Raw genomic sequence first — 17,224 nt, 5'->3', positions numbered from 1 at the left:
GACTATATGTAATCATTTCAAAAAGTATTTAAAAAAAACTAAGTATTTTTTAAACAAAAATATATTTTAATATTTTTATATTTATATCTTCTGTATATAAAACATTATTTTGCAGTCATTTCTTAAATATGTTATTTTAATGCATAGAGATAATTTTCTTTATTCATAGGTTTAAACAAAAAACTACAGAGCACATTTAAAAGACCAACAACAATCTCATACTGATCCCAACCAAATTTAAATGTTTCCTAAAAATATGTTTCTTCATCTATTTTCCACACCATTTGTTGATCAACTTAAAACTTACATAAAATCCTCTACCTTTTTTCTTCTACTCCCTGTAATGTCACCGTTCCACTTGTGCCTCTCTAATTTATACACATGCAAATAGGCAACTGATAATCACCATATTTAAATGCATTTAAAAAAAACAACTAATTTAGCAAATACTAACATCATTAATTAGCCTTGATCACTTCTGTTGATTTCCCAAAAACAAATGAACTGAAGCGTTTAGACTGGTTTGAGCACTTTTTATTGAGGAGGCGACTGTAGAAAAGGAGCAAATGTGTGTTAGCACCTTTAATATCGATGATTATTTGCTGGTTCTTTGTGTTCTTCTGGCAAAAACACACAAAGCGGCTGAAGAACATTGTTAGGCTTGAAGAAGAATCGCTTCATTTACAGAAATTGAGCACCAGAACTGCCATAATTTAGAAAAAAAGCATTATATTTAATTACAATCAGCAATAATTTTGTACAAAATTTGGAACCTAGGGGTTTATAATCAGTGCTCGTGACATTACATAACATAAGGTAGAAACACAAAGCAAGTTTTACAAAGGTTAACCAGGATTAGACAGAAAAAAAAAGTTAAAATACTGGGCGCAGCTGTCTAAGGCATCTCTCATTCAGTTAAAAAAATCTAAACAAATAATACAAAGCAGGAATGAATCTATACAATGTCACAATTTATATATATATATATTTATATATATTTATATACTTTAACTTACAAACTGTACAAGGTTCTTTCCTTCCAGGCTGGCCAAAACCAACCGAATACCTGTGTAACTTTTTTATAGCCTACATTTACTGGTTCCAAAAAACACTATTTACATATTTATGAAAAACATAAATATCTTTTTCCACCCACACATGTCCAGACAACTTTTAAAATATATTACACCAAATATTGGCCGCCGGAAACTTAAGAAATCTGTCGCCCTGTGTCAAATAACTGAACTTTAATGGCATAAATTAAACCAAAGGTTTGTCAACTGTGAACCAATCAATAAATATTAGGAACTGATAATCAATTTTAGGCTGCTTGAAGGAAGTCGGCACAAACTGTTTTATCAAAAACGGACCGCATGTAATCAGAGCAGAATCTTCTGTTAATTGTCGTCTGATTTATGGTGGAGAATAACAAAATAAAAAGAAAAAAAACAAACATTTTGTTGCATATTGTGACTGATTGTCGCATAATAAAAGATCCAATCATATAATCAAATTTACACAGTTCTTTATGTTTTTAACAGACTTATCAAACAATAAATAAACTGGCTATCACATGCGCTGGGCTTTTAGCCCCTTCATTTCGTACAATTTTGTAACTTTTGTGTACCAATCACGCGTCGACTTGTACCCAATTTGACAGCTGACCTTTTAAAGTAATTTTTGTTTAATCAGGAGTCACAATCTGTCGTGTTTCATGAGAACCAACAGGCAAAAATAAGATCAGAACCTAAATAAATGCAAGCGTATTCAGACCAAAACCTCAAATTAACTTAAATCAAACATGGAATTCTGACATTTTATGATCTCATCATGAAAAACAACGAGAGATAAAAACATGCAGCGGTTTGTTTACAGGAGCAACAGGGATAAAATGTTGGCGCACTGGGAGGACGAATCAGTCATTCACAGCTGTTTACAGATCAGTTTGATGATTATTTATTCTGCTAGTGTTGCTAAAAATCTGCTTCTGTAGTTTATAACACAATCGTAAAGTAGAAAGTAAAATAGAAAATTCACATCCTGTGTGGAATAAAGTCTAAAAGTCGCCGGATTAACAGAGGAAAAGTGATTTTACAGTACCGAGCGTATCGAGATCTGATTCCTCAGACGTAACCGTACCTGGATCCAACGGTGGAAACAAAATTAAAGTTTATTTATTCATCATTTAATCTCTAATATTTTACATAAATTTAATCTTTTCAACCCTTTAAGGAAACTCAACATTTCAGAAGGTGTAAGCTGATTGAATGACGATTTTAAATGTATCGGTTGTTTTAAATTCCTTAAACTCAAGTTGATAAAAGTTTCTGTATTTTCAACATGTCTGACAATTTTCTAAATGCGTTTGGACAGATGAGTTATTTTATTCAAAGCTGCGAAAGTTTTTATGAATTTTGTGTCATTTGATAGTTTCACTCCTGTTGCTTCACATGTTGGGATTAAAACAGTTTCCGTTTTGTCTTGATGGTTTGATAGGCGACCAATACGGAAACATTTAACCGCCAGAGACGGGGAATAAGTTCAGGAGCAGCATTTCAATTTTACGACAAATATACAAAGTTTCTCTTCTTAAAACGGAATAAATTAGCTCCTTGTGACTCTCTGTGTTCTCATTTAATTCAAAATTCAAAAATACTTCATTGAACCCAGATTGAATTTAAATAATAATAATAATAATAATAATAATAATTAAACAGCATTTTTTTTTATCTTAATTATAGAAATATTGTTATAACAACATATAAAACTAGTTTCATATGAAAAAGTCTCATTTTAACAAAATGCTGCTCCCGTTTTGTTTTTTTCTTTTCTCTGGCAGTTAAACATTTTTTTGTGGATCACAACAAATAATTTTAATAAACTTCTAAATCTGTTCAAACTGGAATCCTGATAACTTCTGGATTTCCATCTCAGTTATATTTGATCCCAATTTCAACAAATTTCTTATCTTAGACTGAGTTAAATGCTGCTGCTGCTGCTGCTGCTGCTGCTGCTGCTGCTGCTGCTGCTGCTGCTGCTGCTGCTGCTGCTGCTGCTGCTGCTGCGTTCAGGTCACTCTGAAGCAGTAGGTAGTCGTAATAACTGAACTGTTTCACTCACAGCGGATCTACTGGCCGTTTTCTGTTACGAGATTCACATAAATTTTAAATTAAATAAAAACTATCAAAATGAGAAAGTGTAATCCTCCATTCTGATTGCAAGTTATATTAATCCTGTAAGTTAAAGAAGCTCCATTAAGCCCCAGGGTGCCCAACATGTGGTCCGCAGGCCATTTGTGGCCGTTGAAATGATTTTAAATGATCAAGAATAGTACAAATTTGGCCAACAGAACAGAAAATAACTAAATTGTCAGTTTTTCTTTTAATTAGGAAACAATCTGAGGCCTTTTATGTTTTTGATGTCTAAAGATTGATAGATCTCATAAGAATTGTGTTTATTATCGAGCCAGTAAAAAAAGAAAAATCAAAATAAACTCATTTTTGCATTTTAATTTAATTAATTTTGATGCCTGTGAGTCACTTAAATTTGCCAGTTTTGGCACAGGGACACCAATGATTTAGCCAAGGTCTAGTCAAGTTAATCAGTGTGTAAGATTTCATTAAAATGTTTATTATTTATTAGTAGTAGTAATTGTAGTAAGAGGAGGCTGTTAGCTCCCCTCATGTATATAAAACAGTGAATGCCAACTAAACGTATTAATTTTCACAAGATATGTTGAAAAGTGACCAAAAATTAAATTAATATTCCACTGAGGCAACATTTATTTTGGGCAATTTAAAAAGCATTTCTTGATTTTTGAGAGACAGCAGAGACAGAAACCATCACAGAATCCCCGTTAGCATGTTGACGCCTGAATCACTCTGTGGGTTGACGACACGGAGTTAAACACCTGCAAGCCGCAGAATTAAAGCCGAGTTTCGTTCGTACGCTTTTCACACTAGCAGACAAATCTTTTAAAACCGGATATAAACTGCGATGAATAGCTTTGCTGGGTCGGCCTCAGGGGAGGATTTCTTTATGCATCAAGTCAGTGAGAGGAGATTTTTTTCGGGGCTTCATCTGGGTTATTTCCCTTGTGTGAGTCGCACACACTTCCTGACTCCTTCCTGTGGCAAAGTTCTGAGTGTTTTGGTAAAAAAACCTCATAAGTTCTTGGTGTTTATGTGAGTTTTGTAATGCTTTGTCAGGTGGTCGCTCCTCATGAAGCGTTTCTTACACTGACTGCACTCGAAGCGTTTGTCTCCTGTGAAAAAAACAAAGAAATGATGAGGAACGCATTTAAGCACAACTTAATAAAAAGACATAAAACTTTTTTCTTTGACTGTCTGAAGTTAAATCAAACCAAACTTTTCTTAATTTAGGTAAGTTAGAGTTATTAAAATTATTTCTGTTTGCTAAATTATGAGAAAGAATGTGTCAGAGATTTATTTTTTAATGTCTGCAGAATCAGAAGTTCAGATTAATTTTATGTTTAATGTTGGAGGAGTCTGTGGTTAATTGTGATGTAAAACCACACAGACATGATTGTTGGGATATTTTCAGGTTAATTCACACATTTGTTGTCTTTGTTTCCCTTCCGTCCTCACCAGTGTTTTGTACTTTTTACATTCAATGTTTTGGTCACTATAAAGTCTAAGTGAAACTAATATCTTAGTCTGACTGTGGGAACAGTTCACAGACATTCAGAAAGGGCTGAAACAACTAACTGTAATAAGTCGATTATTGAAATAATCGTCAACTAATTTAGTAATAGATTAATCGTCAAGCGGATTACACAGACTGCTGAAAGGACAACACACTCAGAGCGGTAATTAAGCCAAAACTGTTCAAATATATAAATATTTGCATAGAAGATTAAAAAATTTACTTAAGGGCAAAATAATCTACTTAGTGTATAAATAACAATATCTGTTCGACAAAAAATATAAACATTTGGCATTTAAGATGAAAGATAATAAATAAAATTCTCTAAATATGTTCTACTTGTAGCTCAATCAGTGCCATAGTTTTCGCTTCACCTGGTTCAAGTTTTGTAAAAAATTTACGAGATGATGTTCATAACTGAACATCATCTGATATTCAGTTACGAATTGGTTAATTCAAACAATAATCAATAGATTAGCTCTGTATTGATAATAAATGAGAGGTTGAGCTTTTCATGTGTTTAAGTATTTTTTTAGACATCCTTTGTCACAAATTATCAAACGTTCACTAGGGAAATGCTACGTTGTTGCATTTTGGACAATACATGCTTTTTCCTTATTTAAAAAGAGGAATTGAATTATTTATTTAATTTCATTTTTTTAAATAAATTTTCAATATTGTATAAAGAAGGGGTAAGTTAAATGCAAAATCTGCAGAATTTGCAGATTGCTAATCTGCAAATTCTATGACTAATCAGATTTTTCCAATCCGATTAGTCATCAGAATAATCAATTACTAAAACATCTGTTAGTTTCAGTCCAGCATTTAACCCACTAGTTCATCTGGAGCCATTCTGTGCAGAACCAGAACAGATCCCTGAGGGATGCCTTCTTTCATGATGCGCTTACCTGTGTGCGTCCTCGCGTGCCTCTGCAGCTCGTCGCTGCGTGTGAAACGTTTCCCGCAGAAAACCCAGTTGCAGACGAAAGGCCTCTCCCCCGTGTGCAGCCGGACGTGGGCTCTGAGGAGCGACGTTTTCCTGAACGTCTTCTCGCAGCCAGCGACGTGACAGATGTGTTTCCTCTTCCCCACCTCCCCAGGCCTGCACCACAAACATTAAAGGTTATCACGCTTTCTTCAACAGGTTAGGACAGTTACAATGTTACATGTTCATTACTTTAAATCCAAATAAACTGCTGCTGGCCACGGACCCAAACTCAACGTTTACACTCATGTGAAAATGGCTAAAAAAAGATGCACAATTATACAACCGTACATCTTTGAAAAGCAAAAGTGGAGCCTCCTGAACAACCAACAAAAATGCCACAAGCCGTTTCTGGATGGTAAGTCAACAAAAAACAAAAAAACCACTTGTCTTTTCCAGCAGCCATTGTGCAGTGCGTGCAGCAGTAGAACCTGCTGATCAAACATGTTGGAGCTCTGATATATGTTTTATTTTACCAGGATAATCAATTGATCAATCTAGCTTATTTGTATAGCACATTTCAGGAGGTGGTTCAAATTGTTTTACATCATAAAAACACAAAACTACAAAGTCCTATAAGACACAACACAGTCAATAACTGAGAAAACCTGGTAAATGAGTGTCATCGTTACAAATCAAAATGTTGGTTAATAGGATAAAAAAAATTCACTGAGACTGAAAACCACTTTAAGGGAGTCCTGTCCAAAAGGCAGCAACAAATACAACACAGAGAAAGCCAAGAGGCTCTGGGGTCACAAGGTGAGAGGAAATTCCTGCTGATTGGTGACATTAAGAGCGTTGGCTCATTCTCCAAACGTCAACTTATTGGGTTGTTTTTGGAAGCAGTAGAAACCCAAATCAATGCACAAACATGTGTAGAACGTAAATTTTGTATAACATGTTCCCTTTAGTAATGCCAAAGCAGCTGAACGGCCAGCCCAACTTGAAGAAGGCAGACGGTGATCTTGTGAGTCAACAGCAAAACATTTGTCTAAAACAAAGCAGACGGCAGTAAAACCAGCTGACCAAACCGGCTGGAACTTCAGTTGGGTTGCTAGGTAACGAGGCTGGGCTAGGCTGGGGTTGCTAGGTAACGGCGCAGTGACAGCCTGGGTAGGCCTGATAGGACAATAAACCGTCACAGAAATTATCGTGACAAACGATAATTTTGTTGCTTTGAGACAATTTTCATGTAATATAATGGTAATGGTAGAATAATGCAGGAACACATTCTCAACTTTAAACTCTAGTGAACATTTATCACTGGAAATGGAAAACATTTTAAATATCTAAAATAAATACATACAACAAATAAAATGAATTATGAAGACTGTAAATAAAACTGAGCCCAATAAACCAGACTGAAGACTTTTGTCATTCAGATATTGGTAGAAAGAGACAAAAGATCACGTAAATGAAAATTATTGACTGATTATCAATTGATTTACTGATTATCGTGACAGGCCTATTAAGTACTTGTGCTGTTTTTAGAAGCTGTTTGGACTCAAATAGAAGAACAAAAACATGTAAAATGTGAATTTATCATAATAGGTCCACTTAAGAAACATACCAAGTATAAACAGGATGTAAAACCTTTTCTCCAAACATATTTGTGACAAACTGAATTCGCCTCTCTAAAGCTAACCACTGCATCCGCAGGTATTTCTCGCGCTCACCTCTTGTCTGCGTCTTTGCAGTTGGGGCATGTGCAGGCCATGCGACGTTTCTTCTCCCCGGGCTGACCTGGCAGCTCCAGCGTCAGCGTCTGGTCCACCTGGATGGCCGGCTGGCCCTGCGCTGCTGCCAGCTGCAGGCCTCCGCCATGCACCGTCTGCACCGTCAGGTGCTGCTGGCCTAATTAAAGCACATCAATCAGTGACACACAGCAGGATTACATCAGGGCTGGACTATCGATTAATGGGGAGTTAAATAAACTGCCGACTTGAAAGTCAGGAATATTTCTTTTCTTTAAGTTGAATGTACGTTAGGGCTGCAACTAACAATTATTTTAGTTTAGTTATCAATTATTCTGATGATTTAAGAGATTAAAAATTCTGCAGATTTTTAATTTAAGCATTTTATACAATAATACAAATACATGAAAATAATTCCTTTTTGAAATAAAAAAAATTAAATTTATTTTGCCTAAAATACAATAATGTAACATAATGTTTTTGTCTTTATGCAACACTTTGGTGCAGTTTTAACCTGATTTTAAAAGTCCTGCATAAATGTATTTGAATGCATAAATACATTCCTTTAGTGACTTTTTAACCTTTTGCGGGTTTTTTTTTATTAACCGATTAAGAAATTGATAAAATGTGCTTAATAAGAGATTTTGTTTACATAATTTGAAGCAAACGAACTAAAACGATGGCACTTCAAGAGTTTTGGGTAGATTAAGTTTTCTTTTCAATGCACAATGTATATATTTTTGTATAATTTTTATTTAAGTGTTGCTCTGAATACCTTGTTCTTTCAGCAATTTGCTTTTGTTTGAGTCTTTATACTCCAGTTAACAATTTATTGATTCCCAAATTAGTTTGCCATTATTTCAATAATCAAGTTTATCTGCACATTTCAGCAACAAGGCAGTTAGAAAATGTAAATACCTTATTTTATCCATGCTGTAACCTATTTTCTCAGTAATGAGAGCGAACGCCTCATCGTCTCACCTCCTGCGTTGGTGATGGTAACCGGAACGCCCTGGACCTGAACCCCGTTGATGCTGATCGTCTGCACTGCTTGCGTCGCATTCAGCTGCGACGGACTGAATGCGATCATTCCTCCTGCAGGGGCGATCTTCGCCAGAGTGCGCTCCTTTCGCGCCCCGGCCTGCGTCCTTTTGCTGCCAGCAGGGGGCGATGTGGGGGGCGTGGGCGCAACAGAGGTGGTAGGGCTCGTCGCCTTTGAGCCTGGGTCCTGTAGTTGAACTGACTGCCACTCGCCTGAAGCTGTTTTGAAGAGGATCTAAGAAAAGAAAGAGTTAAAAAAAATTACAATGAGAAATGCAGTGAGCTGATTTACAGAGGTTTTCTCTTAAAGGGGCAACATTATGTAATTTCCAGGCTCACAGGGGCTTTTTTAGCACAATCAAGTGTTTATGTTCCCTTCAGTTGCTATAGAAACGCTGTAAATCTCAAACATTGATATTGGCGTCTGTCTCTTTAAGAAGCTCCTACTCTTTCAAATACGTTATCACAGCAACGTTTCTCCATTATGAAGTTTAATTTATCTATGAATCACACTGTTGCAAAATATTTTATTTAATTAACTGACATGTTGAACATTATCTTCCATAAAAACAAAATCAGTAGCGGCCACGAACTAAAAAGTTAGCTGTGCTAACCCTAGAGCTCTGATCATAGATAACAGCTCCGCTAACGCTAAAGCACGACACCAACACAGCATTTAGCAGAAGCTAATGCTAAAGCAAAACCTTCAAATTATATCTTGACATAAATATTCTATAATGCCCTTAGATACTGTTTTATGTTTATATCTAACATCTAATATAACAAGAGAACAGGAAACGGAAGTCCTGTGTAAACAGTCTTCACCCCCTTCAAAATAAGAGCATGGCATAAACGTCTACTCGAAGTACTCTTCACAGTCGATATTCAGTAGAGGTGTCAAACTTTATTCAACTGAAAGCTGAATGAAGTTTCAGCCAAGTAAATTAGCACTTTACTATTTATCTGGAGATATTAATTTAGGGGAAGATAAGTGAGCTAAAATATTTCCACCTGTTTTTTTATTATTATTCACCAATTAGTGCATGAAAAAGAAACATTACAGACTAATAAACAGAGGTACTGATCTGCAAAATAACAGCTAACTACAAAAAAGGAGGTACACATTAAGATGGATACATTCAGGACAAAAACAAAAACACAGAACATAATCAGATGGTGTCACAACAAAAACAATCAAATTATTTAACATATAAATATTTCAGAGTTAGCAAAAGCACCAAAAGGCCAAACAAAAAATTAGCTCTGCTATAAGTGAATTAGCAGAAATGTGGCCAGCAGCGGAAAACACCGACACTTCAAGCAAAGCTGACAGAGCGTAAACATGTCTCATTTAAATATTGGTGCTGCAGCTGACTTCCTGTCAGTCTGTAGCGACACGGACTGACAGACAGACTGAGACGATACCTGGGTTGATGACGGTTCCGGTGGAGTCACTTGCAGACTCGAAGTGACAGGCTGTTTCTGTGGGACCTGAGGCAGCGAGGCAGAAGCAGCTTTCACCACTTTCAAAGCCTGCTGGGGAATCTGGATCAACTGAGACTCCGTCTTGGGCTGAACCACCTGGACCTGCTGCACCATAGGTGGCTGCCCAGGACTCTGGACGATCAGCAAATTGTTCCCCGCCTTCACAAAAACACAGGAAAGCTCATCTTTGGATGTCAACAACTTTAAGTTATGCTTCCTTAATTAATGAGTCTAGGGCCTGTCACAATAAATAAAAGGATAAATTAATCGCATGATAAGTTAAAGCGATATCAATAATTTCCATTTGCATGATGTATAAGTTTTCTCTTTTTACCAAAAGTTTTCAATCTGGTGCTCTGGTCTCAATCTGGCCCTTTTTTTTGAAGGATAATTTTATTTACAGAAACTTCATAATTCATTTTGAATTATGAAATGTATTAAAATACATTTTAATACATTATTAAATGTATTAAAATACATTAAAATGTATTCCAGCTGTAGTGATAAATGTTATAATTTAAAGTTTATTGATCTTTGAGAAGGTTTTTGCATTATCGTTATATTACTTGAAAATGGGCTCAAAACTACAACATTGTCATTTATCACAATAACTTCTGGGACAATTTATTGTTGTTGTGACAGGCCTAAATGATTCTACCTCAAAAATATTCTCACTTCACCTGGTTGTTTGGCAAAGAGTTCATCTGGCAATCTTTCAAAAAGAGGTTTGTATTTTGTTTCTTGCTTGTTTTTTGAGTTGCTGTTAAAGCCTGAATGGCTAACTTTTATAAAACAACATATATGTATGCACAGTACAATGGTTGCTGGGAAATGCAAATATTTTGTTGTTGACTTACTATCCAGAAACTACTTACTGCATTCTTTTTGCTTGTGCAGGAGGCTCCACTTATGCTTTTCAAAGATACAGTTTTATTATTGCACATCTGTTTGCAGCCATTTTTGGCTCCTTTCGCGCCCCGGCCTGCGTTCTTTTGCTGCCAGCAGGGGCCGATGTGAGTGTAAATGTTGGTGAGTGTAAATGTTGGAAGGCGTGGAAAGCGGCAGCTTATATTGATTTAAAGCAACAAGACGCCTTAAAACAGCTCAGTAGAACTGATTGGGCTAAGATTTCATTATCCAAGAAGAATTTTGTTCAGAAACTGTAATGAACATGCTTTGTATAAGCCATAGACATATCCTAACCTGTATTATGTTATCTCCGGCTTCAATCAAAATGGTCTCCATCTGCTCTGGTGGCGGAGAGGCGGCCTGAGCCGGCGGCGGTTCAGCTGGCAGAACCACTTTCTTCTTCCTCCCTCTTCGCCCCTTTCCAGGTGTGGGAGGCGAGGCGGCCGTCTCCGTGACGACCGGAGACCCGCCCACTTCTCCGGTTGCGACGTTAAGGGGCAGAGTGAGCCCGGTGGGCAGCTGCATCACGTTCGCAGCGCCGCTGTTTGCCTTCCGTACCTTCAGCGACGGTTTGATGGCCACGGTCTTCTGAGGCGTGACCGGCGTCACCGCAGCAGCCGCAGGCACGGTCATGGGAGTGGTGATGATGGCCTGGTTGGTGCCTGGGATGAGCTGGATCTGACCGCCCTGCGGCATCACCTGGATCTGCGGCATCACCTGATACTGGATGTTGGCGGGCCCGGCGGCGTTGGTGCGTGCGGGGCTCTGCTGGATCGTAAGCACGATGGGACTGCCGGGAGCGGAGTGGCCCAAGCCGGGCGGCAGCTGGATCACATTGCCCTTCGCTGAGAGGAAACCCAGGTTTTTGGGCGGAGCCGGTGCGATGGGGGCGGGCTTTATGGGCTGAAGCCTGCGAGGCTGCGGCTGCGCTGGAGGAGAGGCGACGGGGGCCTGAGCGGCAGGGGGTCCGATTTTACTGCAAGTAGCAGCCAGAAGGGCCAGAGGAGACGGCTGTGTGTCCTGCTGTGAGAAAACCAGGAATCAAATCAATTTGATTTAATACATTTCATTATTACCTAGGGCTGGGCAAAATGGCTGTGAATGTATTACGATATCAGGGTTTCATATCAGAAAAAACAAAAAACAAAAGTTAAAAAAATTATACATAAATGAGTAAAATAAAACCTTGTCTACCTTTCAGTCTGCACAAGTACTATTTTAACAAAAAAAGTGTCCACAAATACTATTCAAATACATATAATAAATAGTCTATCACAGTAAAAAAATATATATATATAAAAGTAAAGAATATATCAGTGGGATCTGCTTATGAGACAACGTTACATTTCTGAAGAAGAGTTAATGTTTTTATAAGTTTCTGATTATTTTTCAACAGAGGCAGCATATGTTGTTAAAATTACTAAATGAGGGGATTTATTTCACTCCATTTCATCCTGTGAACATAATATTCGCTACATTTATTATATAAATGTATATAAACATTTATTATATAGACAAATATATATTACATTTATTATATAAATGTAGCAAATGTATAAATGTAATGTATATATTTATATAATGTATAAATATGTATATTTCATCTGAAGAAAAGGCTGAATTGTTAAAGATGAGAAAAATTAGCAAATTTTATAAAACAGTGTTCTTTCCAATTTTCTCTGTAAGGAGTTTTTGCAAATCCAACCAAAATATCCCAGCATGAGAACACTCCACAAATAAATGTTCAATACTTTCACCTTCACACTGACAAACACGCCAACCCATCTTAACTGTGAGACGTTTAGTGGTTAAAGCCTTGCCTCTGCCTACATCTCCCAGAATGCAGTGCAGTTCTGGATCAGAGTTCAGTAAAATCTGAATGTTCTATGGAATGTAACGTCTACCGATACTGATCACGTGTTTATCGCGATAAGCATTGGTATTGATTTACTGTCCAGCCCTGACATAATAAGTATAATCAGAATGCATGGAGTGGCAGCACATGCAGTTACTTACTTGTGTAGAAGCAGTGGAGGGCTGAAGGTATTCACTTGGACTAACAGCAACAGTGGCCATACTGTCCTGTTGTTCTGAAAAACACAAAGCAGAGTCAAACAGGTGTGTTTTGGCTGTTGATGAGCCAAACATGTGGACATCTAATGCACTCAGAAGAGAATAAAAACCCAAGTTATCATGTTAATAGATGACAAAATATCACATACTCACTGTGTGCCTGTTTGATTTCACATTAACTTAATTATGTTTGCATCTAGACTATTATAAATGCAGACATTAAAGAACACTGGGGGGTTTGCACAGAGGTGGGTAGAGTACTCAAGTATGAGTAGCTCTACTTCAACATATTTTACTGAAGTAAAATTAAAAAGTGTCTGTTCAATAAACTACTCAAGTAGTAAGTAAAGTAAAAAAGTACTTGTTAAAAAGGCAACTCAAGTACTGAATAACTGTTGAAAACATTATTTTTAAAAGTTACGTCATTGATCGGACCAAAATAAGTTGGTATTTTAAACATCAAAATTACTCATGATCGGTTTTCCAAATCAATTAATTTGAAAATAAAACTTCTGAAACTTTAACAAACACTGCAGGTGTGTTTCTGTCTCTGGTTAATTTTGAATAAAACATGTTTTTTTGTCCATTCAGTGAATAGAAATTTTATTCAAGTAAGAGAAGCAATACTTGATAATGAAATTACTCAAGTTAAAAAATAATGTACAGTGTAGTAAAAATACTCCTAAAAGTCTTTTTTTCCCCAGAAAGTTACTCAAGCAAATGTAACTGAGTAAAAGTAACTAGTAACTATCCAACTCTGGTTTTGTATGCCAACTCTCCTTTATTAGTTTCTGATAAAATAGGTCAGAAATTCACCTGAAAATGTCGCAATGCACTTAAATAAAATACATCAAAAGCGTTCAGCTACAAAAGCACTAAAGGTACTCTACATTTATGTTCAGTTTTGTAGGTTTTCAAAAAGAAAAACCATTTGAAATATGTCACTTTCTGTAGTAACTGAATTCCTGTCTGATAGACACCGACTAGTTCAGGTCTCAGTATCTAACTAAAGCACATGCAGCTGTCCCAGCTGCAGTAAGAACCACAGAACAGTGCAATTCCACATTATAAGCTTATATTGATAATAGATTACATCAACTTCATTGTTCCCAAGGGGCAATTTGCTTTGCAGACAGTAAGAACTGAAGATAAATACATTTAAAAAATTACACTAAGAGTAGACCACAACATCCACACAGCACCACAGTACAATCATATACAGCCTCGGTTTGTTTGGGCTTATGTCCAATTATTCATGAGGCTGACACTAACGGGGACAAATTATTATTTATAGTTTTTTCTGTTACATTTTATCACCATATATCTATAAGAAGAAGGCAGAAACCTGTAACGGTGATGAATAGGGCTGCATAATATATTACAAATTTATTGTTAGCACAGAATCACTTAATAGAACTATGCAGCAAAATGTACAAAGCATTCAGGCCCTTCAATATATTTGGTGACACTTATTTGATGAAGCACAAGAACATTTATAAAGTAAAAAGTTGGTGCAGTCATTTAAAAAACAAAGTTGTTTCATTACCAAAACAGCCAACATCAGCCAGAAGCAACTATTTTAATAAAACCTCATGGAGCTGGACATTTAATTTTTTCTTTAGTTTTATAGACCATTTCCAACAGCGTCTTCGCAGTTCTGACTAAAACAAAAAAAAATCAATCCTCCAGCAGCAGCTGATCCAGAACGCTGCTGCTGGAGTTCTGACTAAAACCAGGAAGATAGAGCACATAACACCAGTCCCTTCACTGGCTCCCTGTAGCTCAGAGAATGGACTCTAAAATACTGTTAGTTTATAAATCACTGAAAAGCTCAGCACCACAATACATTAAAGATCTGCTGTTGTCATGGCAACCTTCCAGGCCACTCAGGTCTTCTGGTTCTGCTCTGCATCTCCAGAACCAAACATGGAGAAGCAGCATTCAGCTTCTATGCACCACAAATCTGGAACAAACTTCCAGAAAACTGCAAAACAGCAGAAACACTGAGTTCTTCAAATCCAGACTAAAACCCAGCTGTTTGGAGTTGCTTTTGAAACATTATAAATAGAAAATTAACCAACATTTTTATGTGTATTGAAGATTTTAACGATGGCACTTGGCAAAATGTTTGTTGCTGGTTTCTACAATCAGTGACTGTATGATGTGTTTATGATCTTTTTATGTTTTCATCATGTAAAGCACTTTGAACTGCCTTGTTGTTCAAATAAACTTGAATGACTGAATTATTTATAAACAACCTTCATCAAAAATCACAGCAATATTAAAATTGATACTACATGCTAAAATATTCATAACAAACGCAGCTTGCAAACAAAGACTCAGCAGCAGTGCTTCAACGGTTTCCACTGTGCATTTATATAAATACAGAAGAACAAGTCAAAGTCAACAAACAGTAGGTTTGTTGCTGTGTTTAGTGCATTTTGGCTAAAATGTGTTTGTTCCTTATGTAGTGAAGTTACTTCACAGTGCATAGAGCAGCCAGAAATTTTACGTAAGTAAGAGTAGCAATGCTTCTTAATTAGAGTTGCAATGGTAAATCGGCTGATTTCCTTAATTATGGGAGATTGGTGATCAGCTGACACTTACATGTGAAACTGACCTTATCCACCAATCTTATCTACTTTGGGAAAGGTCAAAAAGTCAACCTCTGTCCTCTTTTCTTCTGTTGTGAGAGATTTGAAAGACAGACCGACAGACAGGTGCACCTCTATTCTTAATAATATAATATCTCTCTACTAAAAGTAAAAATTTTAGTGCAGTAACACTACTCTTAAAAGTACTGTTTTCCACAAAACATTACTTATATATATCTAAATAGCTACTACCCACTTATGGTAAAAATATATATATATATATTGAAGTAGTGCTAATCTTGAGAACAATTTCTGGGTTTTCTACCCACCTCTGTCAAGGTGTAGTAGGAAAAGACTAAGCAGAAACCTCCGACTTTTGTTTTACAGCAAATGACACCTGATTTCAGCATTCTTCATCTGATGATAACGCCACTTAAATACCTCTCAAAACTGTACAAAACCAAAAATATTAATAATAAAACACTGCGGATTCAAAAGTAGTGTTTTCGCTAAGCCCAAGCAGCTGGGTTTAGTTTCCTCTGAACAAGCTACTAGCGTTAGCAAGAAAGCGCAGAGCTAGCAGGCTGGTTTAGCATCTATGCAACTTCCCCCTCCTGTATCACGAATTACAATTTAAACTGAACTAGCACAATCAAAATATCTAAATGATTTATTATGGTGAGGAGGAACTGAATGCGAAGAAATTGGGGACAAGTGAACCACCAGCTACATAGCAATGTTTAGCATTCGCAGCTAGCCAGTGAAACTCTTTGATAACGTTATAGAAAAAAATGCAGCCCTTTTCCGGAAGTTCGTGGCTCATTCTAGTGCATCGAACCAACCCGGTTCTGATAAAACACGGCTACATGTGCACAAGACACTCGGCGCTTTACTCCACAATAGCAATACATTGTTTATGAAGTAGAATGTAATATAAACACCAATGTTTTCATTCCTACCCACCGCTCATGACGACATTCGCTCTCCACAGCCTTGAAGACCAAGACATGAAGGAATCCGCCCGCGCGGCTGCACCAATCAACGGTCAGCAACGGGTTGATGGACAGCCAAACAGACCAATCAGCTTTGAGGGATTTAGTGATTGAAAAGTACTGAACCACTCCTAAAAGGCTATTTCTGTACATCCAACGGTTCAACCAATAGGATGTCGCCTTTGCACTCAGGGGGGCAGTTCCTAGAGGATAATCCAGTACCCTATTACAGCGAGATTACACGTTCACTGACATGGCTAGCGACCAATGTGATGTCGGAGGGGCAGTTCAGCCGAAGCAAGAATGACAACCGTGTGGAGCAATTAACGTTAAGGTGCTCCTGTCTGTGCTGTTTAAATGAACTCAGGCGCGATCCTAAAGAGCAGGCCGTTATACTTGACAACATACAGTGTGCTTTTAGGTAAATTTGACATAAATTTAGGTAAAAGGTCTTCATATGCCATAACGTTAGCAGTGGCGCTCCAAGAAAATTTGAATAGGGGTGACCAGATGAATTTTAGGGTGGAACAATCAGTCAGTAAACAATGTAGACAGATAGATTTATGAGTCTTGTTTGTCAGATTAAAAGTACTTTTAAAAATAACTATTAAAGAGGTATTGAACATATTTTTTTGTTAAACCCACATTTCCAGGGTTTCTTTTTTTAGGTAATTTTGGTCTGGTGTAATTTCCTATTCTAACTTTGATGTTTTTATTAGATGTAAGTGGAAAATAATCATAATTAACAGAAATAGAGGCTTTCAAACATTCTTCTGAGCTTAAATT

At 36.9% G+C, this 17,224-nt stretch overlaps 1 protein-coding gene across 2 annotated transcripts; it reads right to left on the bottom strand.

The window, feature by feature from the left end:
- Positions 1-4,062: 4,062 nt before the first annotated feature.
- On the bottom strand, positions 4,063-16,495 carry sp2 (sp2 transcription factor). 2 transcript variants are annotated; one of them, XM_007574652.2, is made up of 8 exons: positions 16,410-16,495; positions 12,796-12,869; positions 11,074-11,802; positions 9,811-10,029; positions 8,326-8,620; positions 7,327-7,504; positions 5,574-5,767; positions 4,063-4,264 (listed from the first exon to the last, which is right to left on the bottom strand). In XM_007574652.2, the coding sequence occupies exons 1-8, from the start codon at positions 16,453-16,455 to the stop codon at positions 4,164-4,166; spliced, it is 1,836 nt and encodes a 611-aa protein (XP_007574714.2). In that variant the 5' UTR covers positions 16,456-16,495; the 3' UTR covers positions 4,063-4,163. The 2 variants fall into 2 exon arrangements, with proteins under 2 accessions (XP_007574714.2, XP_016517565.1); XM_016662079.1 differs by having other exon boundaries at positions 11,074-11,799.
- Between the last annotated feature and the right edge of the window lie 729 nt (positions 16,496-17,224).

This window comes from Poecilia formosa, unplaced genomic scaffold (assembly GCF_000485575.1).
Source record: "Poecilia formosa unplaced genomic scaffold, Poecilia_formosa-5.1.2 Scaffold358, whole genome shotgun sequence".
In the NCBI taxonomy this organism is placed as follows: Eukaryota; Metazoa; Chordata; class Actinopteri; order Cyprinodontiformes; family Poeciliidae; genus Poecilia; species Poecilia formosa.
The sequence above is the reverse complement of the archived record's forward strand: the minus strand, read 5'-3'. Positions and strand labels throughout refer to the sequence as shown.